The sequence below is a fragment of the Mustela putorius genome, unplaced genomic scaffold, assembly GCF_011764305.1.
Source record: "Mustela putorius furo isolate JIRA1106 unplaced genomic scaffold, ASM1176430v1.1 tig00000224_pilon_pilon_pilon, whole genome shotgun sequence".
Classification (NCBI taxonomy): Eukaryota; Metazoa; Chordata; class Mammalia; order Carnivora; family Mustelidae; genus Mustela; species Mustela putorius.
Window position 1 is genome coordinate 5,269,555 of NW_025421321.1, and position 23,516 is coordinate 5,293,070.

Here is a 23,516-nt window from a genome sequence, read left to right on the forward strand (position 1 = left end):
ATTGCTTCTATGAACATTGGGGTACAGATGTCCCTTCTTTTCACTACATCTGTATCTTTGGGGTAAATTCCCAGTAGTGCAATTGCTGGGTCTTAGGGCAGCTCTATTTTTAACATTTTGAGGAACATCTGTACTGTTTTCCAAAGTAGCTGCACCAACTTGCATTCCCACATGAAGTATATTCTTAAATATTCCTTGAATTCATTGGCGAAGCTTTACTTTTTTTAAGGGACGTGAGGCCTTGAATTCACCCAAACTTTAGCTTTTTTCCTATTACCTTTCTTTCCCTGCATGATCATATTGAACAGGCTCCACTCTAGCTCAGGGCCTGGGGCCCAGAAGGTGTCAAATACCTATGCAGTGATTAGAATACTCCAAAACGTGTTCTGTAACCTTACATAATTTTTGGCCAGATTACCTTGCTGGTTTCCTATCTTGCATTTCGTGTGGGCAAAATTTTCACAAGCCAAAGACCCCCGCTCAATCCCTTGGTCTTTCCCTGGTGGTGGGGAGGATTCCTGGCAGGGTAAGCACGACAGAGAGCTGCCTCTCAAAGGACGCTTCAACTTTGAGAAAATCCAGGGAATGAAAACTGGGGCCAACTTACTTTCCATCCAAGTAAATTCTGAGACTTTTGTCTTTAACAAAATGCTTTTATTTCTATTTTTTAATGGAATGCATTGTTAGGTTCTTGCGTGAACTATCAAAAGGCACTGATAGTGTTTGCTTTATCTCTTCCTTCCTGGTCGCAGAAAGGGGGTACAAAAGATCTGCTGAAGTCAAGCCCAGCAGAAGCCACATGGCGCGAGGGAGTGAAGGGGTCAATTGTGGCACTGGTGCACGGAGTGTGGAGCGATGGTCAATAGTCATCGTAGTTGACGTCGGCTCCGTGCCTGAAGCTGTCAAGGCTCTGGGGACCAATCGCTGCATCCTCGTCATAGTGACGTTGGTAGTAATCATAATAGTCGTGCCCATTCCGACCTCTGTTAAGCCAATAAGTGACATCATCTTCAAATTTCTGGGGAAAAAGAGGAAAGAGAGAGAATGGATTTTAGTACACATACTCCCCCTAGAACACATCTTATGTCTGGCTTTTCTGTGATGGCTTTTCTTTGGTGATTAACAGCTCTAATCAAGAATCACTGGTCATGATGGTATTCTGAGCTCAAAGGCCAACAAAGCCAGCTAAAGAGTATGGATAAAAGCCATGATTGGGAGGGAGACAAACCATAAGACTCTCACAAAACAAGCTGAGGGTTGCTGTGGGTAGGGAGGTAGGGAGAGGGTGGTTGGGTTATGGGCATTGGGGACAGTATGTGCTGTGGTGAGTGCAATGAGTGTGTAAGCCTGATGATTCACAGACCTGTACCCGTGGGGCTAATAATACATTATATGCTAATAAAAAAAATTTTTTTTTTAAACCACTGTCTCCAAAGGAGTGCACACCCAAGCCCTTGAAAACTTCTACCCTGTGAATTCTAAATATCCTCAACAAACATTTTTCTCTTTTTTGGGACATAAAATGGACAACTCCCAAGGATAGTGATAGCTTGGCCTGACCTCCAGGTGCTGCACACATCTTAGAGACATTGCCTTGCCTTCTCTCCCTGTCCTGTCCTGGGCTTGGCCCACTCCAGTGCATGGAGTAGATGCTTGATAAATTAAATCAGCCACCACCCTGGCGTGGTAGAGCCATGCGTCCGTGCAGTGGTTAGAACCTGCACGGCTGCACTTACTCATTCCATAATTGTTGATTACATGGACCCAGCATGTCAGCACTGTGCTGGGCACTGAATGACCACCCAGAGCAAGCAAGACAGATTCCCTTGCCTTCACGAAGCCTACAGCAGCTGAGAGACACACGAAAAGAGAAGGTTGCAGTTAGCAGGAATAGAAGGGAAGGGGAAGAACTGAAGAGAGTGAGAAGCACAGAAGGACTGGCAGGTTTCCAGCTGGGGAAGCTTTGCTATCGATGCCTCTCCTAAAGGGAAGACTAATTCTCTGTCGGTAGTGAAAGTGCAAGACGAATGCAGATGGCTGCTCGCATGGGTTGATGCTCACGACTTGGCGAGAGGTTTGGTGTGAAACCACAAAGGTGGGGACAAGAGAAGGATGACCTACGGAGGTTGCAGGGTACCTAAAAGTTTGGGTCTGATTTTTCTCGAAATGTAGCCAGTGCACCCCTGCGTCCAAAATCTAAGGTTGCTATAAAGTGTGAATTCACAGGCACCCTTCCACGCTGTCCGGATGGAATTTTCCGGTGGTTGGGTCGCAGGCATCTGAAGCTGGAAGGCCTGGCCTCGCCCGTGATGGTGTTCTCTGTCGCCAGCCACTTTGGGTGAGGAGTAGGTCAGCCTGTGCCATGCTAGTGAGCACCGCCCTGCCCCTCCTCTGTTTGCTGAGCCCCAGGGGCTTTGGCTTCTGCTCAGTTCTTCCCCGTACCACCACCTCTGCCATGAAAGCCAGAATGTTTGCTTTCCTCACAATGCCGCAGCTTTTCCCATAGTGAAATCATCTTTCCCCTTGGTTTCTTGCATTTTATAATCGTGTTTGAAATTTTGGCAAACCTCAAACCTTGAAACATCAAGGTTTTCAACAAATTAAAGAAATGTTTTGCGGGTACAGAAATAGCACAGACTCATACTTTACAGATCGATACGTGGGGGTGGCACAGAGGAAAAGGGGGTCATAACTCCACTGCCAAAGACAACTGTAACTGACATTCTGATATAGTTCCTTCCAGTCTCTTCTGTGAATATTTTTTTGAAAGATTTATTTATTTATTTGACAGAGAGAGCACAAGCAGGGGGAGTGGCAGGCAAAGGGAGAAGCAGACTCACTGCTGAGCAGGGAGCCTGATGTGGGGCTTGATCCCAGGACCCCGGGATCATGACCGTAAGCCAAAGGCAGCCACTTCATTGACTGAGCCACTCAGGTGCCCTGGTTGTGAGTTATTTTAAAGACTCCCAGGCAGAATGGTGCAGCAAAGTTACATAGGATTCTGGGATGAATTTAAGCCCCAGCCGTTTTGGACGATGACTTCTCTGGAATCCCACTTCCCACTCATGGTGGGAGAGATTCCCATTTGCATGTTGGCTGATGAACAATTCCAGCTAATATCCCTGTATCCCGACGGAAATGTTACCCAACGCCTGGGTGGCAATTGGCCTATCATGGGGACTCATCCTTTTTGAAGTGAATTCTGAAGGCTAATTTTCTGTGCCCTGTTTTCCGGAGCCATGCCTCTGCCCCCAGCACGCTGCCCTGAGGGGAGCCAGGCCTCCAGCAGGCGGAAGTACCCACCGCTTCATCGAAGCCCCTGTAGAGGAACTGCTGGTACCACTGCTGGACCTCCGGCCGGGTCCGGTCCCACAGCTGCCGCTTCTGGCGCCTCGGGCTGTTCAAGAATTCCTTGGCCTTGCTCTCATCCATTGCCACTTTAGTCTTAGCCGGAGCAGGTGCTGAAAAGATCGATTCCCCACCCCCCAAAGTACAAAGAATGAGTTCTGTTCTGATTGGGGCAAATCACTAGTATACATATTCCGTACTCCCAGCCCATCTTGTCTAAGATGGCTTTGACTTTCACTCTTACACCATAAGTGATAAAACACAGCCGCCTGTCATCATTCTCCATGTCCCCGGGTTGTAAGCTCTCCATTTGGATGCAGCCATACCCAGGGGCACAAACTAGCCCCCAACTTCTAGGGCACGGGGGAGAGACAAGATGTCTTGTCCTCTGCAGTGACTCACCAGGCCTAGACCCCAGGCCTCAGGCAGGGGCTGATGGCGTACCCCTTAAGCGTTTAGGAAACAGCTGGATGCTTAAGACCATACAAGTGTATGTTCCTTGCACAGGCAAACCGGTGAGCACCGTGCTTGCTTAAGAGATCTCGGGGGAAAATGAAACAATGAGCCCAGGTGCGGCCCGGCAGCACAGCAAGCTCTCACCCTGGAGAGACCGGGCCACCTTGGGACACGCTCTGCAGACCTCACAGCTCACCAAGGATTCAACCGAGTCTTGACAGGTACTGGCCCTTGCTTTAACATCTGGCTTCTCCCAACGTCTTACCACTGTGGTCTCAGCTGTTTAAAAGGCTCCAATTGTGTGGGCTGGGCTCAGGGGAATCAGCTGTGTCCCCACATCTGCCCCTGCTCTTGGCGCCCTCATCTATACAGCTGGACTGGCAGTCCCCATCTTGGTGTTGTTGTGAAGGCCGCATAGGATGATGGGAGTGAAGTGCCCAGTGTGTTCCTTGAGTCATATGGATAAGGAGCCATGGATGTGTTCCTTCACTTCCTGTTCATCTGTGTCCCTCTCTCGGGGCCTGTACATAGTAGGTGCTCAATCTGTATTTCTAGGCTTGACTTGAATAAGGGCTGAGGGTGTACACCAGGACTTGTAATTATCTTGGTGATCTGCTCTCTTCCACTTCTTACAGGCTGGCCGTTCGAGAACGTCCATCACCCCAGGTGCCTGGGAGGAGCAGGCTGCCCAGCACAGACATCAGGGACAGGCCAGAGCCTGGTGGGCGGCTGGAAATGCTGAGAAAGATTCTGGGAGCTTCCTCAGGAGCGCCCCACCCCTGCGAGAGGCCACAAGTACTCAGCCGCTGGAGGTTCTGGGGGGCTGACTGGGAAGCATGTGAATAGCACTAAGGAGCCCCACATGGTCAGGGAGCAGACTTGAACCTGTCAGAACCCCCTTCCAGGTGGATGAGGTCCGGGGAGGGAAGAATAAAGGATCAAAGGTTCACATTAGAAATGTTGCCACACGCCTAACTTCCAAAAGATAGAAAACTTCTTCATTTTATGGCAAAGATGACAGTTTCAAGGGAAGACATCCTTCATAAGACCACACGATTGGTCCAACTGATCTACCAGATCATGGTGGGCCCAGAATATGCGTGGCTCCCAGCCTGTTCCATTTCTACAGTGTTTTGCCACTGGCTACCACGTTCATCAGAGGAGTATTTTCTCACAACAGGTGTTAGTCACAAAACAGTTGTTTCTGTTCCGCCTTGCCCCCAAGGGCTAACTGGATAGAGTACCAGGATAGTACTCTTCCAAGTCTACTTCACTAACCGAAGTCTTATGTGCTCTAAAGGATATGCTCTAACTTTAGATATGTGCTCCAAAGTGTTTCATGTTTCCAAAATACACAACATGCAATGAACACAGTAACGCTGTTTCTTTTACTTTGGGGTCTGCACTGACGGCTTTCACAAAAGCATATGCAAACTTTGACCGGCAGTATTATTTACCTAATAAAATGCCTCACATACACACAGAGTAAGCCCTTCAGATCTGCCAGCCTTTCAAGAAGTAAACACTTTGGTGTTCCAAGCACAGGACCCCAGTGAGCACATGCAGCATTGCCTTTCGTCGCGACCCGCTGAGAATGCCGCCCTTCATGCCAGGTGTCCTTACCTTCCCGCTTTTGAAGCAGCAGCTTGAGTTTATTCCCACTTACGCCACCTAATGGAATGGACATAGAATTCATGTCAGAGTCGCACTGTACCCTTTAATTTCTCAAGTGCAAGAATCAGAGTTGGAAAAAGTCCCTGTGTGCCCTGGTCTCCATCCAGTAACTTGGCAGTTTCACAGTTTTGCTGTTTGTCTCATTCCCCATCATACAGGATGCTCCTGGCTCAGACCAATGACAATGACCGTGGCTGACCAGGGGCATGATGATTTGAGCTATTCCCAGGAGAAATGACATTGTTCTTTGAGCACCTTATGTCTTATATTATATGGCCCGGGCACCCGGCATGTGTAAGAAAACTTCAGACTTTCCCTTTTTGTGGTATAGCAAATGGAATAGTGCCCCTCCCCCCAAATTCATATCCATCCAGAACCTCTGAATGTGAACTTGTTTGGCAAGAGGACATTTGCAGATGTAATCACCGATCTCGGTTAACTGTGAAGGAGTAGTACCCCGCTGGATGCGAGACGGACTCTGAATCCGATGGCTGGGATTGCTGGAGGAGAGGGAGCGGGTACAGAGAAGGTCGCCACGGGAGACAAAGATGGGCAGGCCCTGAGAAGTAACGCTGCCACAAACCCAGGAACGCACCTTAGCTCTTCGTAAATCCAGCTCAGTTTTGTAACTCGTCTGGCTTGTCTTCCAACGAGGCAATATTGGTACCATTTGCTCTGATTTTGACTTGGTTATGATAGTATTCCTAAGCAGCCTAAACATCTGAATAGGAAATAACGTGGATACACTTCTCTTGCTGGTGAGTAGATGTGAGGAGCTGCAGACACCTCTAATCTAAGTTCTGTGTGAAGGTACAAGGCTTGTCCCGTGAAGGGAGAAAAGCCTCAGAAGTCAGGGGCAGAGCGTGTTCAGGTGTAAGGAGCTGGTCTGGCCCCAAGAGGGAAGGGGTGGTGTCCACCTTTTCAGGCAGGTCCTTAACCTCCCACCCTTGGACAGACCCTAAAGCCTGTGCTCGCATCTGCAAAGAGGTACAGTTTTCTGGGAACGGGAGCCATAGTTCTGGCCAGACTTTCACCGAAAGTGTCTGGGACCAAGATAAGATTAAGAACCGTTGCTTAAAGAATTTACTTAATTCTTAAGGGATTTAAGAATTCTTAAAAGAATTCTGCTTAAAGAATTTACTATGTAACGGGGGTGGGGGGGGGAAGCACGCTTGTGGCCATAGGTCACAAATTGGCTGCCCACAGCTGAGCTTTACCTGTGTTTGATGAGCGCACCAGTGTTTACAAAGTTTGAATTTGAATGGCTCTGGGCCCAAGTTCCTCAGCACAAGACGGGGTCCGTAAAGCACCACTTCACCTACTGGCTCTCTGTAGGCATCTGAATTTGAGCGCTACCCAACCCCCTTCAGTGTAGGTATGCCAGCCACGAAGCATGGTTGGGAAAAATCTCTAGGAACCAGGAATTTTTTGCGGGGAGAGTAACAGCATACATTTATTACCAATAACACTCTCAACTCCAAAACTGGGCACAGAGATTAAAAATAAAACTACATCACACTTCTCAGTAAAGCATTACTAGTAACTTTCACTAAAAATGTATAAACGTTGTCAAAAATTTACCAAGCCTTCAAATGATTTGATTACAGATATTTATAATACATACATTTTAAACTATGTTAACTGATACAATTGGAAAAGATGAGTCAGCAAATAGTTTCCAGAAACACCCCTGGCCCATAGATTAGGGCAAAAACTAAGGTTTCCAATACCTGGACAACCACTCCAAAGATGGGATGAGTCACCCCAAGAGGTTCCCCATCATGAGTAAATAAGTAGAAATAGGCATTTGATGGGGCTCCTATAGAGGGGATTATTTAATTAGAGTGGAGTACGACTGTACTTAAAGACTGTACTTCCCATCAAATGTTAAGAGTCAATAAAGAAATTTATGAACACATTTGCCAAAGCAGACAGATACGTTCCTTGGCACAAATATTAGCATTCGTTAATATCTTAACCCTGGTCCATCTCTAATAGCAGCGCGGCACACACAGAATTAAGTGTCATCCTTCTACCTGTTTGCCTTCCGTAAAAGCACTGGAAAATGAATGAAATGTGGCCTAATGTTGAAACAGACATCGGAGTTATGCATTTGCGATCTCGTTGCAATTTCTAGCAGCAAATGTGTCACCACTGTTCTAGAAATGAAAGCCTCACCAACTCAACAGAAAGGCACAGAAAAATTAGGAATTTTTGATATTGCCACTGTGCCAATTGCTACACACTGAAGTATAAGTAAATATTAATACTTGTGATCAGACACCAAACTAAATTTGTTTGAAGAAAAAAAATGAAAAAATGAATAGCTGTGACTTTTTCCCTACAGTACGGATTTGTTTTTTACGCTGATATCATCAGTCACTACTTCTAGGCTGATTATAGACACTCCTGGATTTATTAAGCCTGACATTATATCTCTCAGCAAATACAGAATTTCAGGATGCCCCCTTTGAATGTGCTAACTATTAATAAACCACTCAAGAAGGAGCGATGATCATTTTCTCCATTAAATATATTTGGGTGTTGTAAGGAGCCACCTGTGGGACTTGATACATCAAGATTTTCATTTTATGTCCTAAGAACTTTCACACTCCAGCTTCAACGACGATAATATTTTAATCAATTCCTTCGCTGCATTCTTGGTACAAATAAAATAAAATACAAATCTGAAAGGCAATGGTTTACAGCAGGTGCTCCCTGCTTTTATTCAGATGTGTTTCTGAAAATGGGAGGGACAAAGTAGGAGAGGCAGATCAATCATGTAATTGACTAGCCTCCCCTGTGTTTGTAACTTAGAAGGAGAGCAAGTCTCCCCACTTGAACAGGTCCCCCACTGCTCTGGAGACCTGGAGCTTTGGCCTCAGGGCTCCTAGGGCAGATTAACTCCCTCCCTTCCACCTGGAGTTTGCTTTTCCATACCTGTTTTGAATAATCAAAGTACAGAAGTAAAGCAATCGAGTGTCTTTCATTGTCGTTAGCCAGCTACTCTGTAGGGTGAAGAGCAGCCGTCTCACGGGCAAGCCTTTCATGCCTTCTGGTCCATGGACCCCTAGCAGGAGACCTGGGGGTCACCATATGCCTCCCAGAGTTGTGAGGCTCAAAGGCGCTTATGCAGGCATGAGGCCACTAGTGAACCGTAAAGGAGGCTACAAGTGGACGGTAGCATGGTCAGGACTCCCAGGGTTCAGATGCCTGCACCCCCACCAAACTACTCCATTTGGAAGATGTGCATGAATATGCTCATTTTATGCGGAATGAACCTGGAATTTTCAACCGATTCACGGAAGGCTCCGTGAAGCACAGAAGGTTAAGCATTTATCCTTTAAGAGCATTTCCCATCTGGGATGTGAGGCCTGTGCACAGTCTGACACACCTTGAAATGGATTTATTGGGAAGTGCCTGGTAAGGAACTGCCTGGAAGGGTATCTCCTAATGCTGCTTTGGGACGGCCCTCCATCCTAGAGGCTCCCCGTTAAGCCCCTTACATTAGGTCCCAAACACTTCCTGCCCCTCCTCTGGACCTTGGCCCTCATTCTTTCCCAAGGTGTCCAAGCCATGTCTGAGACCCTGCGCTTGACCCTGGTACTCCGTCTGCTGGCCCAAGCGTGCCACTCCCACTTGTGCAAGTGCAAAACCCAAGACCCCTGCCACCCTTTTGGTATTTGCCCGGGCTCAGGTTGGGTCTCTCCGCCCTCACGCCATCACCGATCACCCTCGCCAGCGCCCTGTCGTCGCCCCACTTACCTGGGCCCAGGCAGAGCAGCAGGAGCAGTGCCAGTGCCATCAGAGCTAGGACGGTGGGCCGCGGGGATGCGGCGGCCATGGCTGCAACGGGAGGGCTGGAGGGGAGACGCGCGCACTTCCAGCCGCTGCACGAGAGGACTGAGCTAGGTGGGACAGGGGTGCAGGCAAGAGGGCGCTCCCTACATTCCAGCTGGGGCGGGACCTGCTGGCCGGGCGCTGAGCCAACCGGCCGCGGGCCAAGCTGCCGCTCGGAACCCCACCGAGTCCCGCACCGCCCGCACCCGGGTCACGCTGGCTGTCCCTGCACGGGGGCGCCACCGCTCGGCTCCAAGGCCACGGACGCGCGCCATGCCGGGGCCACTGAGGGCGGCCGGGGTCAGGGGAAAGGATGGGGAGACGGACCACCAGGTCCCAGCTCAGGTTTCTCTCCCTCGTCCCCCTCGGCGGCTGCCTATTGGATGGCCCGCTCTCCCGCTTTCGCCTCTGCGCTGGTGCTTCCCTTCCACCCCATCTCGCTCCCTCCCGGGCTTCGGGCCCTGCTTGGCCTTGGCTTCTAAAGTGGCCTTTGGAATTTCCTTCATTCCGGGAGTGGCGCTTAAAGATGCTTTTGGCTGTGCTGTGTTTTGTGAGACTTTGAAAGACTCCACAGTCTGGGTTCAGAGCTGCAGTTCAGGAAGACGTGGCCGCCCAAACTACTCTAATAGAAAAGCCTTTCAGAAACCAGGAACCTGGTGAACTCCCGGGCGTTCGCAGGACAAATGGGTCCTTCTGTGGGCCCCATAATCTGTGCACACTTAGAAGACATTAAAGGGAGGCCCAGGGACACCATAGAAGTGCCCCCCCACCCCAAACCAAACACAGAGACACTAACAGGCAGTTGTCCCAGCTGACCTTGAGCTGGTCACCTGCATTTACAAAAATGGCCATGTGGCTACATTCCCCTTATGGACCCTTCCCACTTAAAATCTGCTTTGGACTTGCTAGATTGCTTTTCTGAAGCTGGTTTATCACTTTTTATATCTTCCCATAGTCCGTGATGACCATCCTGCCGTAGGGTTCACTCTCCATGCCATACATCTGGCTGTCCCGAGCAGGCAGGGAGAAAGGAGCACCATCATCCTGAGCTCCAGGAGGCAGACAGCAGCCCCGGGAAAGAAAGTGTGAACTGTGTCACAGAATCACAAAGACCTGAGCCAGAGAGAGCCTGAAAGGGAGGGTCACACACCTAACGGTAATAGGGAAATATTCACTAACCCCTGGGGGACCTGAGGAGTCAGGGAGAAGGAGAAAACCTATACTAACAAAACGTGGTGGCTTTCCTTTAGTTCAGGGATGAGACATTTGTTAGCAGGAAGAAAACCAAAGCAAATATAAAGCCACTGTCCTGTTTGGATTGATTTAGGACATACATTAAAGATGTTAATTGTAATGTCTCATCTTGTGGTCATCATCCTGTCCACGCTCCAAATCTCCGGCAGGATATGCTTCGAATATAACATTTATCTTCTCTTGTAATTAAGGTCTGGTGAGAACTGAGTTCATGAAACCATAGTAAGGACAGTAGCCACCTCCCTGGACAGTGTCCTTTTTCTGTCTTTTGGATGGAGACCTACATTTTCTCCCCTCACCTATCCCTTCCCATTTTCAGCTGAAAATGCAGAGCATTGATATTTTTTTTCTCTTAATCCAAAGATTCCAAGGGGAAAAAAAGGTCTGCTTTAATCAGCTCATACAGTTGTAGCTTTTGAAGACAAAGTGAATATTGAATCCCAATATTTTATGAGCTCGTATTTTTTTAAAAAAAAGAACTTGAATTTAAAAACAAATAAGCACTGATGTCACATTCGTAAGATCAATCAAGTATCCTACAGAAAATATTTTAAAATAATTGCCATAGGCAGGAAGAACATTTCCTGAGATGAGGTTCAGATTCCTTTCCCCAGGGAGCTCATTCAGGTGCCACCTCCAGACCGATCCAGCCAACACCCTGGGGCACTGGGGACCAAGCAGCATCTTTCACAGGGAGGACGGTGGTGAGAAAACATTGCCAGAATGGTAGACGGAAGCTCAGCTGACACTTTCTAACTGAGCAGATACACAAGATCATGTTTACTTGCAAAACTTGAAAAAAAAAAAGTGGTTACCAGAAAATTTTATGATTCCCAGATAGGTGGGACATTATACAGCCCAAATTATGACTGAGTCTCCATCGCTGCCAATCAGGGAGACAGCCTCTTTGGGTAAAATGTCTATTGAAATATAACATAATCCAGGAAAGTGTGCAGATACATGACATCGTGATCAGGAAATAACTTTAACAACCCTCCAGGGCCCATCTCCATCACCCTCACCCCAGAGGCAATATACCTTGATGGTCTGATGCAGTCATCCTTTAAAGAAAACTTTAGGGGTGCCCGGTGGCTTAGTAGGCTAGGTGCCTGACTCTCCATTTCCGGTGGGGTCATAGTCTCTGGATCCAGCCCCTCATCGGGCTACATGCTCAGTGAGGAGTCCACTTGAGGATTCTCTCCTTCCCTCTCCTCTCCACGCCTCCCAACTCATGCTCTCCCGTTTAAAAAAAAAAAAAAAAATCATTGATGTTTCATTTTCATTTCCTTAAAAAGAAAAAAAAACCTCAAAATAAAGACTTATGGTTACCAACAGGAAGATATTAATTACTAGAAAGAGCCATTAAAAGCATCAGATTTGTGGGGCACCTGGGTGGCTCAGTGGGTTAAAGCCTCTGCCTTCAGCTCAGGTCATGATCCCAGGATCCTGGGATTGAGCCCCGCATCAGGCTCTCTGCTCAGCGGAGAGCCTGCTTCCCTTCCTCTCTCTGTGCCTACTTGTGATCTCTGTCTGTCAAAAAAATAAATAAAGCATCGGATTTGTGACTGTGTCAATTGAATCCAGTTCAATTCTGTCTCAATGTGTATTTCTCAAAATGCTCACCGGGCATCATTTGCCTCAACCATATTGCAGAGGGATGTGTCTTTGTCCCACTTGTCTTGTCTGCCTTCCGCTCACTGCTAGTAACATCTTACCACCACTGATAAAACAGCCCACAGCTCTCGCCACTATGCATCCCACCGAGCCCTTTGTTCACATTCATTCCTGCCTTGTCCAGGAGTACTTGGGTTCTGCTCTGTGGGATTTCTGTGTCTCTCTCACACAATCATGGGATAATCCAGCTGCCATGGGGGGTGGCGGCTGGGCAGGATTGGGCCCCAGTGGCGGTTGCTGCAGCTTCCCATGTGTGATGGAAGTCTCCATGTTCCCCATGAGGTCAAAAGCCCCTTTCATACACCGTGTGTGGTGGCCAACTCTCCTTTCCTCTGGGACTGATGAACTCGGGTGCTTCCGCTGGAGACTCTGTCAGTTCGTGATACCAAAGTTCCTTTTCACTTGCTTATTTGACAGTATATATGAATACTAATTAGGTATGAGGCACTGGGAAAAGTCCTTTTCTTCCTGTGTACTTAAATTTCTCCTCCCGCTCAAGTGCATGCCTCTCCTTTCTCCCTCTGCTCGAGCTGATCGCATTCTTTATTTCAGTGTTTTTCAAACTAGGTCAAAAAATCCTGGGGTGCCAGTTACTGCATGGTCAGACTCTAGGGAATTCTAATCCAGTCCATCTCGGGTGGTCCCAGGGGTCTGCATGTGTTGTAAGAAGCGGCTCTTCGAGAGTGCTGATGGCCACAGTGCTCTCGAGTACCATCTGAGACTCTCAAGCCCCGGGAGTCTCCACAAAACTTGCCTGCTCCCCTCAGTCTGTGCCTGGCCTCCCTGCCCCTACACTTTCTGCCCCCATTTACCAGACCAGTCCCAGGGGCTTAATTTCTGCTATTTGGCACAGCAGCGAAGAACACAAGCTTTGGGTTTCAGTTCTTTCCCTGTTGTGTACTAACTATGCCCATAAATCGCATGTCCTCTGTGGTTCTGCGGAATTTGAGAAATACCATCTAGCATGCTGATACCAGAAGTCACATGTAGAGAGCCTGGTATTCAGTAGGCACCCAAGAAATGTTTAGAAATGTTATCTTTGCCAGAACTTCCCTGTGACCTCTCTGCTCAGGGTCTCTGTGGGTCCTCTGCTCACCCTGCAGCCTGGGCCAGGGGCTGAGGAGATATTGATAGGGCTGGGTCCCCATCTCCCCTACACCTCATTGTTGTATGTTATCAGAGCCCTGCTGTGACAACCTCCATCTCAAAATGCAACACTAACCAACTTCCTCCCTCTCTTTCTCCTAGTTCACAAGAAACAAGGTTCTACTAGAGCATGTTGAATGATATCACAGGGTGGGGAATTCTACAGAATTCTGCAGAACATGGGAAAGAGGGCATGTTTATTACAAGAGACCTCAGAGACAAATCAAATCAACCAAATACAGTGTAGGACCCAACTTGACTCTGAGTCCAAACAAACCAGGACACAATAGGGGAAATTTGATACAAGAGACTTGATAATGGAATGGGTGTCTTTTTACTCTTGTTACTTTTTTAGGCATGAAAATGGTTTTACAGTTATTTTTGAAAGCACTTATGTGTTAGAACTGCCTACTGGAATATTTATGGGTAAAGTGATCTGATGTATGGGATTTGCCTAAGTATTTCAGGAAAAAAGACTGGCAAACGTTGATAATACTTTTGCTAGGAAACCACTTAGACATGGCTTGAACCCCACTGGTGATGTCTACAGAGGATCAGGATACTATTTTCTGTGTGTATATGTATATATACATTTTCATAATCACACGTTTTTTAAAAAAGAGAATCTTAGTGGCATCCCATTGACTATAGAATATATAATACAACACATGTCCTTCAGTCTCTCTATTTAGCCTTAAAATATGGCTAATAGTTATTTTCATCCCTTATACATCCTGTAAGTTTTCTGAGTTCCCCAAAACTCAAATTCTTGAGTATATTCTTTTCACCTTCAGATCTTCATGGCTCCACCCACAACATTCCCATTCTCTGGGATGCCATGAGGCCTACTGCACTGGTCACCTGTCCCTGCAGGGCTCAGCTGGGTGGTTCTTCTGTTCCACACGGTGTTGATGGAGCTCACTCAATAGTGCTCAGTTGGCAGATGGGTTTCCCTGGACAGTCCTGTAAAGCTCTGCTCCCATGTCTGGTGCCTTAGTGGGCTTATCTGCTTAGTGGGGTAGATTCAGCTGAGATTGTCACTTGAAGGGCTTCCATGTGGCTTCCGTGCTGATCTCTCCAGCGTGAGGATCTCAGGATGGTTCCTAAAGGGATACCCAGAGTGCCAGAGACACTATTCCAAGATCAATTGTTCCAAATGAAAAGAAGACAGAACTGCCAGTATCTCAATGTCTTGGCCTAGAAAGTGACGTGAATCTGTGCCACCATCTTCCATGGATCAAAATAGTCATGGGACCCATCAGTTTTCAGGGCTAAGAGGGACAAAGATGTCATTTCTCAATGGGAGAATGTCTAAGAATTTGTGACCATCTCTAACCCACCATAACCACCCATCCTTCAAGGCCAAAAGGTCTCTCCTACTTCTTCCTTTTGGGCCAGTAGTATGTTTTCTTTTGAAATTTCTGTAACCTTTAGGTCCCTCTGAATGTTTCCCCATTCCACCTTGGATTTATGTGTGTACTTTTTCTTTTCTTCAACGGATTTTCAGATTTGAGTCCTCAATCTGTTTGCCCTCATTTTTTATGACCCCATAAAACAGAACACTCAAAAATATTTGAAGAATGAATAAATGTTGCCTTCTAAAAGTGAATCTGTGGTCACACAGGTAGTGTATAAACAAGATCAGCTTGTATGTTTCTGTTTTTTATTTTAAGTGTGGTATCAGAAAAATAGATGTTCCACATAACAAAAGCTCACAGCAGCCCCTCGCTGATAGTGATAAGGAAGGTCCATCGCATAGAGACCTCTGCCAAATGCCAGCCATAGACACTGTCTACACCTAGAGGGTGGCAACCTGGGGGTTAATTTTCCTGCTCAGTGGTAGGTCTTTAAAACTCCTTTCCTGTTTATTAAGCATATTTCCATGATGGAATTTTAATAACTTCTGCCATTTCAAATAACTGAAGCCAAAGGCAAGGAAAATGGGAAAGTTTCCTCTCAATCTAAAAAAATATTGAGAAACACAAAGTCCTTATTATGTACAGTTCTGGCTCTCTGAAAGGCTCTGTAGAAGCAGGGCTCCTTAATTTGTAAGCAGGCCTCCTGATGAAATGCCCGTACACCCCATGGACAGATGTGGTCCTTAGCGTAGGTGAGCATAAATCCTCTGCTCAGGAGCCTGGAGACAGCCAAAGAGTTTTTTTGGGGGGAAAAAAAAGGTTATTTGTATCCCCAAGTGACCTCCATGAGAAAGGTGATGTGATCATAATAGACCAAGGTGTGGAATGAGGCCAGTTTCCCAATCTCTTCATGTCTTTAATATGCAGAATCTTGACCCAAAAGATCCTGAAAGCTGGAGGAGACCATGGAGCCCCAGAGCAGACTGGCACAGTAAAAGGGCAGCCACAGATGCCCACATTAGGACAACTCCCTGCACACATTCTGCAAATTCCTTTTACTTGTGGGGCAAAGGACCCCGGTGGGTTATTCATACAAAGCCCAGGCAGACACTCAACAACTGCACACAGAGTATGGGTTTTATAGGAGGAGGTCATGGTCCTGGAGGTGATGGACAGCAGCACTGGGGACCAGGACCAAAGCCAGAGGTCTGCTGTCCTACGGCAGCTGGGAATCAGCAAGGCCAAGTCACCACTGGGCGCTGGTGGGACAGGCAGAAGCCAAAGGAACCAACAGGAATCTCCAGGACCTAAGTGATCTCTGGCTTTAAAAATGACTCAAAGCAGTACCCTTGGCTTTTAACAAACATCTGGAATCCCAAAGATCAGGGACAGGGATCGTGTTGTGGTGCTTATCCTGTGGATCTTGGGGCACCGCTGATAGAACCCTACTGAATTCTATTTGCGGCCAAATAATTAGAGCTCCAAAGTGAAGTACAAGCAATACCTGCACGATTCAATCTGCAGAAATCCTCTGATCACTGTTGCTCTTAACGTTCATGTCCTTTTCTTTTTGGTGGTGTTTCATTTTGTTACCTATGCATGTTGTTAATGACCGAGCACAGAATTTTAAGATAGCTTTGAACGTGCACAGCCAGAGAGAAGATGTCATCCAAATTAGCCCCAGGTGAGCATCAGAAATTCGTATCTTCTGCGAAAGCACTCTATCTCCAAGAGCTCTGTGAAATAAAAAATGTGATAAGGCAGTAAGAGTAAAAGAGTCTCCATTCATTGAGGGGAGAAAGCAGCAATGCCAACCTCCCCTCCAAGCCTGTTACCCATCCTCCACGCCATCGGTATCTAGGGGGACAAGGAGCTGCCAAGGGAATGCAAAGTCTCTGGTTTAAAGGCCACTTGATGAGTCCCAAGTGGGTCCTGTCCAGCTCCCGCAGGGTGGGCAGGAGCGAACCTCCCTTTTCCAGGTAAGAAAGCCACGGGCCAGTGGTTGTGACTTGCCCAGAGGCGGTTGAAAGTTTCCTGACTCAGTCCATGCTCTTCTCTTGCTTGGGTCTATTTGCATTCTGGGCTCCTTGGCAGTGCTGGGTGCTGGGTGCCGGAAGGAGTGAGGCCAATCCTGGTCCTCAGGGGCTGGCGGTCTGGTCAAGGAAGCAGCAGGTGGACACTGACATCACCAGAGCTGCCACTTGGAATTTGCCAGCTGTTTGAAAGCTACCCGGAATCGGCATTTTAATCGAGATTCATCTTATTAGAAACAAGAGTGATAAAGGCTTCTAGAAGTGACTGGTAGTCCCTAGAGCACCTTCACATGGGGTTCATTATTTTGAACCCATGGTTCAAGGATGACTTTCTTCCTCTCTGCCAAGTATACTGCTTCTTCTTCTTCTTCTTCTTTAAAGATTTTATTTATTTATTTGACAGGGAGATCACAAGTAGGCAGAGAGGCAGGTGGAGAGAGAGGGGGAAGCAGGCTCCCCGCTGAGTAGAGAGCCCGATGCAGGACTCGATCCCAGAACCCTGAGGACATGACCTGAGCTGAAGGCAGAGGCTTTACCCACTTAACTCACTGAGCCACCCAGGCACCCCCAAATATGACTCTTTATCTTAAGATTCTGCTCAAGAACCTTGTCTCACCCAAGATATTCACACAGGAAATTTCCTTTTCCCTTTGATGTTTATATCCTTTTAGCTTATTAGTTTGAAATAGTTTAAGCATTTGCTTTGTGATCTTTAGTCTTTGCTCTGTTTTCTCCACTAAGTTTGTGTGTTTCAGGGAGGGTGGGGGAGTTGCTATGTATTTTTGAGTCATTTTTCACACTGCATTTGTCAGACCCCTCCAGGCTTTGGATATCCACTCCTGACTCACTGTTTACTCCCTCACCAGTGAACCTCGTCCTTGGAGAGCCGCCAGGTGCTACAGGAAGGGGTGGGGGAGCCCAGGCTGCTGGAGCAGCTCCAGGGGGAGGGGTGGGGGGGCTGCCATGGAGGTGGTTCCCGGTGGCCCTTTCCATTCGTCCTGTCTCTACTTTGGGGGTTCTGGTGGTAGGGGAGCTCCTGCACCTAAGCAGGAGTGACAGCAGTCATAGGCCACAGCCCCGGAGGGCCACTGGGACCACTGGGTGAGCCCTGTTATCTCTCTATCTGCTCTGATGGGCCTCGGGCACCAGTCCCCAGAAATGCAGCCCCAGGGCCCAAACAGTAACGAATGTCTCAGAGCCCCACTTCCTCTCGTGCGATCGGCTGAGTTACTCAAATAGAACTTTCCAACTCTTCCCAGCTGCCTCCAACCCTGAAAACCAAGTCCAAGAACATCTACATTCTCTAACGACTTTATTGAGCTATCACTGAGCTATAGGAAACTGAACTGCACATATTTAAAGTGTGTAATTCAAAGAGTTTCAACAAATGTACGCAGTTGCGTAACCACCACCTAATCACGACAGAGTATTCCAACACTCCAGAAACGTTCTCTCACGCCCCTTTGCAGGCATTCCCCTCTCCTGCTCTCTGGCCTCTGGCAACCACCGACCCATTTTGTACCACGGTGGATTTGCCTCTTCTGGAATTCCATACGAAGGGAACCATACGGTGCTCACTCTCAAGTCTGGTTTCTCTCGCTTCGCATTCATCCAGGTCAAGGCGTGCATTGGTATAGTGTGTTCCTTTTTACTGATGAGCTTTACGAAGAGTCCACTGTATGGCTATGACACAATTTATTTATTTATCCATTCACCAGCAGATAAGTACTTGTGTTGTTCCCATTTTTTGGCCGTTAAAACAAAACTGTTAGGAATATTCCCGTACACTTCTTTGTGTGGACACATTTTCGTTTCTTGGCTGGCAATGGCTGGGCCATATGGGAGTGTGTGCTTAGCTCCATGTTTTAACCTCCATAGTGATCCTGAGGGTGTGTGAGACCGTCTGTTCGTCCATCACATGGGCATAGGGAATAGTGAAAAGCCAGTAAGTCCCTGTCTTTAGGGGGCTTGCAGTTTAGAGGGAGGACGTTCCTCAGAAAAGCCTGTCAAGTTCTGGCAGGAAGTTGACTAGGCTTCATGGGCTCTGGTAGGCCATGTCATGAAGACTGTTCATGAGAGCAGGCTACCCTACATTCCTCTTCGTGAATGCTTCAGATGGTCGGGATTCCCCACTCCATGGAGAAGCCATTCCCATTCTACAGAAAGCTTTCATCGTTGGGAAGTTCATCCTTACTTGGGCTGCTGTCCATTCTCTCTTATGGACCACCCCCCCCAACCCACGAACCCACCAGACTCTTCTCAGCTCTGTCTTTTACATCAGACACTCACTTCCTCTGCCGTGTTCTTGCCTTGCTGACCCTCACAAGGCCATTTATAGGCTGTCATTCAGGATGACTTCCTTGTGTCCCATTCTCTGTGACATTCCCAGCTTACCTCCTGGGATTTTCCTCTGAAGATTACTGGGGACTGCCTCCAGGAGGTCACTGCTTTCCCTTTGGGGTTGTTGTCAGACTGAGCTGAAAGCCCTGTTCACAGAGTCCCTGTGTCTCTAGGGCAGTGCCTGTCCCCACCCTCTATGGAAGTTCCATTCCAAACCACTAACCCTTGCTTGCTCGTTCTTTGGTAACTACGGTTCATAGAGCCAAACCTTGTTGCTTCACTGCTGTCTACTTGACTGTAAGCCTTGGACAGAAAGATAAGCATAACATACTCTATTTCAAGGACTCCCCATCTTCCACGCCCCCTTCACTAGAAGCTTCCCCACACACCCTTGCTCCTGCCCTGGGTGGCCATGGCAGGTCACTTTCTCCTCCCTCATTTTCTTCTCCCTTTCCACCATCTTCTCCTTCAACTGGATTAGTCCTGATATTAACAATATTGACATAAATTCATAAAAGGAATACATGAGTTTCGGTCTTCTTGGCTTTGATTGCGTTAGAAGGAAAGGGATACCACTGTGACCAGTAGAACACTGTGGGCAGGTGAAATCATTTTCTGTGGGTTTTCTGAGTGTGACCTGCTGGGGAGGGCCACAGACCCTGCCCCACTGGTGGGAGCTGCCTCTGTAGATGCTGGCTTTGCAGTGGTGCCCTTTCCTTCCATCAGAGCTAAGTTACTGAGGAGGCCAGAAAGCTAGCTATCTGTCCTTTCCGACACTGACTTCATGAGCACATGTGCATAAATGCTTCAGGGTCCTGGCAGGCTCCGCCCGCATCCCTGCCCTTCACCAAGTGGCTGGTGAGACCCCGGGCCTCACACTATGCTTGCTCATCTCTGGGATGAACTGCTGCTTCCTGTAGGCAAGCACCATTCCTCCCCTTTAACCAGGCTGGCCTCCACACTGTTGTGACAGACAGCAGGGACCAGCCCATGGGTCAAATCCAGGCTGCTACTCTTTTTGGTAAATAAAGTTTTATTGGAACACGGCAGCATTCCTTCATGTCTGTGTCTGATTTCACACCACAAGGGCAGGGCTGAGTCGTTGGGAGAGAGACCATCTGGCCCTCCAGGCTAGGATCCTCCCTCACTGGTCCATTACAGAGAAAGCTTTCCACCCCCTGTCCAGTGCAAAGGGACCAAGTGCAAAGGGACTGTGGGAGTCCTCCTAGCCCAGACCTCCCAAAAATGAGCAACTTCCCTTTCTTCTCTCTGGGAAGCCAGCTGCTGTGGAAGGATCCTGGGGCCCTGCCTGAGGAAGTCCACGTGGATAGAGGCATTGAGGGTGTTTCTGCCCCTGCCAAGCACCCTGCTGCATGGAGCCCTGTACTGTGTCCAGGGAAGACCAGCAACAGAGCCTCCCAGCTCAGGCCCATCATGAGAAGTGACCGCAAGTCGTCATTGGTACCACCACTGAGTTTGGGTGGTTCATTACGCAGTAATACTATAATCTGAGGGCTGCCACAGAGCTCAGCAATGCCTCAGCTCCAGGTCCCTGAGTGACATCTGTGGGAAGGATGCACAACCAGAAGGAAGGAGAGGGCCAGGGGAGGCTTGAGAAGTCCGTGCACAAAGGGAGTGTAATTCTGGGCACTTGGGTGGCTCAGTGGGTTAAAGCCTCTGCCTTCAGCTCAGGTCATGATCCCAGGGTCCTGAGATCGAGTCCCAAATCGGGCTCTCTGCTCAGCAGGGAGCTTGCTTCCTCCTCTCTCTCTACCTGCCTCTCTGCCTACTTGTAATCTCTCTGTCAAATGAATAAATTTTAAAAATCTTAAAAAAAAAGGGGGGGGGAGTGTAATTCAGCCGGAGGGCAGGGCAGCTGCAGGAGGCAACATGCCACCACACAAAGGAAGGACAGATTCCGTGGAGGGGCTCAGAGTGGGGTGGGAGGGGGTGCATGGGGGGAGGCCTCATGTGACCACTTCTGGCCAAAGGCAGAAGTCCACGTCTCAGTACACATTAGAGGTACTGCTTAAGTGTGTAGAACTACACAACACACACCACAGGCACGTGTAGGTTTCAGGATGTGATCAGTTTTGTCCTAAGAGCCACAAATTACATTAGTAGTAATCTTACTATATTTTAAAATTATATTTTTTGACAACGTATAGTCTAGGGCAAAGCCATGAGACCTCCGGACCAAAGAAATGCAAGAAAATATAAGAGTCCCACAGCGAGTTGAACTGCCAGCATGGCCCAGCCTCCTGGTGCTGCCCAGGGCATGGGGTGCTCGAGGCTTCCAGACTCCCCCACAAAGTCTTCAGTAGTTAGTCCCCCAAGAGATGCTCCTAGGCTGTTGCCTGTCTGAGTGTGCTGGTCCCCAGCCTTCACTAAAGACTGCCATTATTTTACAGTGACCCTTTGTTAAGTCTGTCTTCATTCCCGAGTGGGGCCTCCTGTTTACATTTCCGCCATGGACATTGGGTATGTAGCAGTTGCCTGTGATTTCCCGTGCTTGATGTTGGTAGAACATCTTTTCCAAAAATCGACTTTAGTAAGCATTTAGAGAGTGCCCATGGGTGCAAGTCACTGCTCTAATGAAAGGTAGAGAATCCGCCATGAACAGAGCATGTCAAGGTACTATCTAGTTTCATTATGTGTTTTACTAGGTCTTTGCTTTGGAGGATGGTGGGAAACCACCCAAGCAAGGCCACAAAATACTGTTTCTCTTTCCATGACTGGAGAAAGTCGTGGGTGGGTTAAAACATTGCCTGCTGTTTTTTGTTTTAAACCCAGCACATTGGGGCGCCTGGGTGGCTCAGCGGGTTAAGCCGCTGCCTTCGGCTCAGGTCATGATCTCAGGGTCCTGGGATCGAGCCCCGCATCGGGATCTCTGCTCAGCAGGGAGCCTGCCTCCTCCTCTCTCTCTGCCTGTTTCTCTGCCTACTTGTAATCTCTGTCTGTCAAATAAATAAATAAAATCTTTAAACCCAGCAAATTATGACCATTTCAGAGTGATACTGGGTCTGCGACCAACCAGAATTGGGTTAACGGCCCAGAATAAGACAAATGCCCAACTTGCCCTATGTACTGAAGGGTGGTCTCTTGTGCTCTGTGCTCACTCACTAGTCTCCCCCCTTCTATGCCCTTCTACCAAACACTCCCTGTCTCTATTCTAGATACATGCATCCCTCTCTTGCATTCCGGAACCCAGGAGTGGATGGCTGATCCAAGTCCCTTCCCTAGGACACATGGATCTGTGTGGTGGACAGCATCACTCAATGTGGCCGAAGCTGTGCTTGGGAAAGTTCAGGAACTGTCAGTGGCTGAGTCAGCTGTCACGGGGAGGAAGCAGTCGGCAGGGAGGATGCAGGATGAAGTTGTGGAGGAAGGACCCATGAGAGATGGACACCTGGGACCTTGTTGGACAGACTCTGCCGACATGGCCTTCCTTGAGCTTGCAAGATAACCCACCTTCTATCGAGAAAATCCCTGTCCTTGCTCTAGGACTTTGCCACTTAAGACCCACAGTGGTCTGATACACCAAATTCCCACAGAGACAGGCTCCTCATGATTCAACACCTGGTCTGAAACAGTATAAAAATAATGGAGACCATCCCACAGAGCGTGCTCTGTTCTGGTTCACATTTTTGTACTTGAGCCAAGACCATTTTGCATTTCCTGTCTTACACCCACTGAGGCTGGCATCTGGGAGGGTACAGATGCTTTGAATAGCAGGCAGCCTGCAATCTGGAATCTGACAAGGAAAAATAAGAGAATCCATTTCCTTTAATAAGAAGCGACAATGCTCCTTGTTGCATGGCTGGGACCTCTGTATAATTTTAGCATTAATGCACTCTGTACACCTCGGGGCGGGGGTGTCTTTCCGCCACTGCCCTCCTGCCCTTCACATCCACGCAGACCCGCGTTGCTCAGCTCAAGATCAAACTTGAATCCAATTAGCAGTTCTGCCTCTAAGATCCTGCGTATAAAAAGCTTGTATGGATTATACAAGAATTTTGGCCTCTTACATTAGAAGCAGATCATATTTTGCACAGTGTAAAAAAGCCACAAGCATCCATATATGCTATAAGATTTTTTAAAAAAATAAAAGAAAAATTCCTGATGATAGATGCTTCTTAATAACCTCAAGCAGCTCTGTTAGTCACTCCTGCCTGTGGTATTAGGAGACTTGAAATAAATATCTTTAGCAGACTTTCAGAGAAAAACACATTGGCCAAAATGTACTGCATTTAAGGAAGAATCTGCTTCATTGCCATGGAAGTCTGGTATCTAAAGCAGCCGAATGTTTAGTTGGCCCAAGATTAATTGTCAAATATTGTGATGAAAAGGACTTTGATTAAGTACCACTGACTGTAGATTTGAATGAAACCAG

General features: G+C 47.9%; 1 protein-coding gene across 1 annotated transcript; it reads right to left on the reverse strand.

The window, feature by feature from the left end:
- Positions 1-632: 632 nt before the first annotated feature.
- Positions 633-9,439, reverse strand: ECRG4 (ECRG4 augurin precursor). Its single transcript, XM_004764364.3, has 4 exons — positions 9,244-9,439; positions 5,428-5,475; positions 3,304-3,461; positions 633-1,018 (listed from the first exon to the last, which is right to left on the reverse strand). Exons 1-4 carry the CDS (start codon positions 9,320-9,322, stop codon positions 860-862), a joined length of 444 nt encoding a protein of 147 aa, XP_004764421.1. The 5' UTR covers positions 9,323-9,439; the 3' UTR covers positions 633-859.
- Between the last annotated feature and the right edge of the window lie 14,077 nt (positions 9,440-23,516).

What these genes read in the sequence shown, in the direction of transcription:
- ECRG4 (XM_004764364.3), bottom strand. Translation starts at nt 9,322, where the DNA reads ATGGCCGCCGCATCCCCGCGGCCCACCGTCCTAGCTCTGATGGCACTG. An exon ending in GCTGCTTCAAAAGCGGGAAG is followed by an intron (nt 3,462 to 5,427) that starts GTAAGGACACCT and finishes CGATCTTTTCAG; the next exon opens with CACCTGCTCCGGCTAAGACT. An exon ending in ACAGGGGCTTCGATGAAGCG is followed by an intron (nt 1,019 to 3,303) that starts GTGGGTACTTCC and finishes CTTTTTCCCCAG; the next exon opens with AAATTTGAAGATGATGTCAC.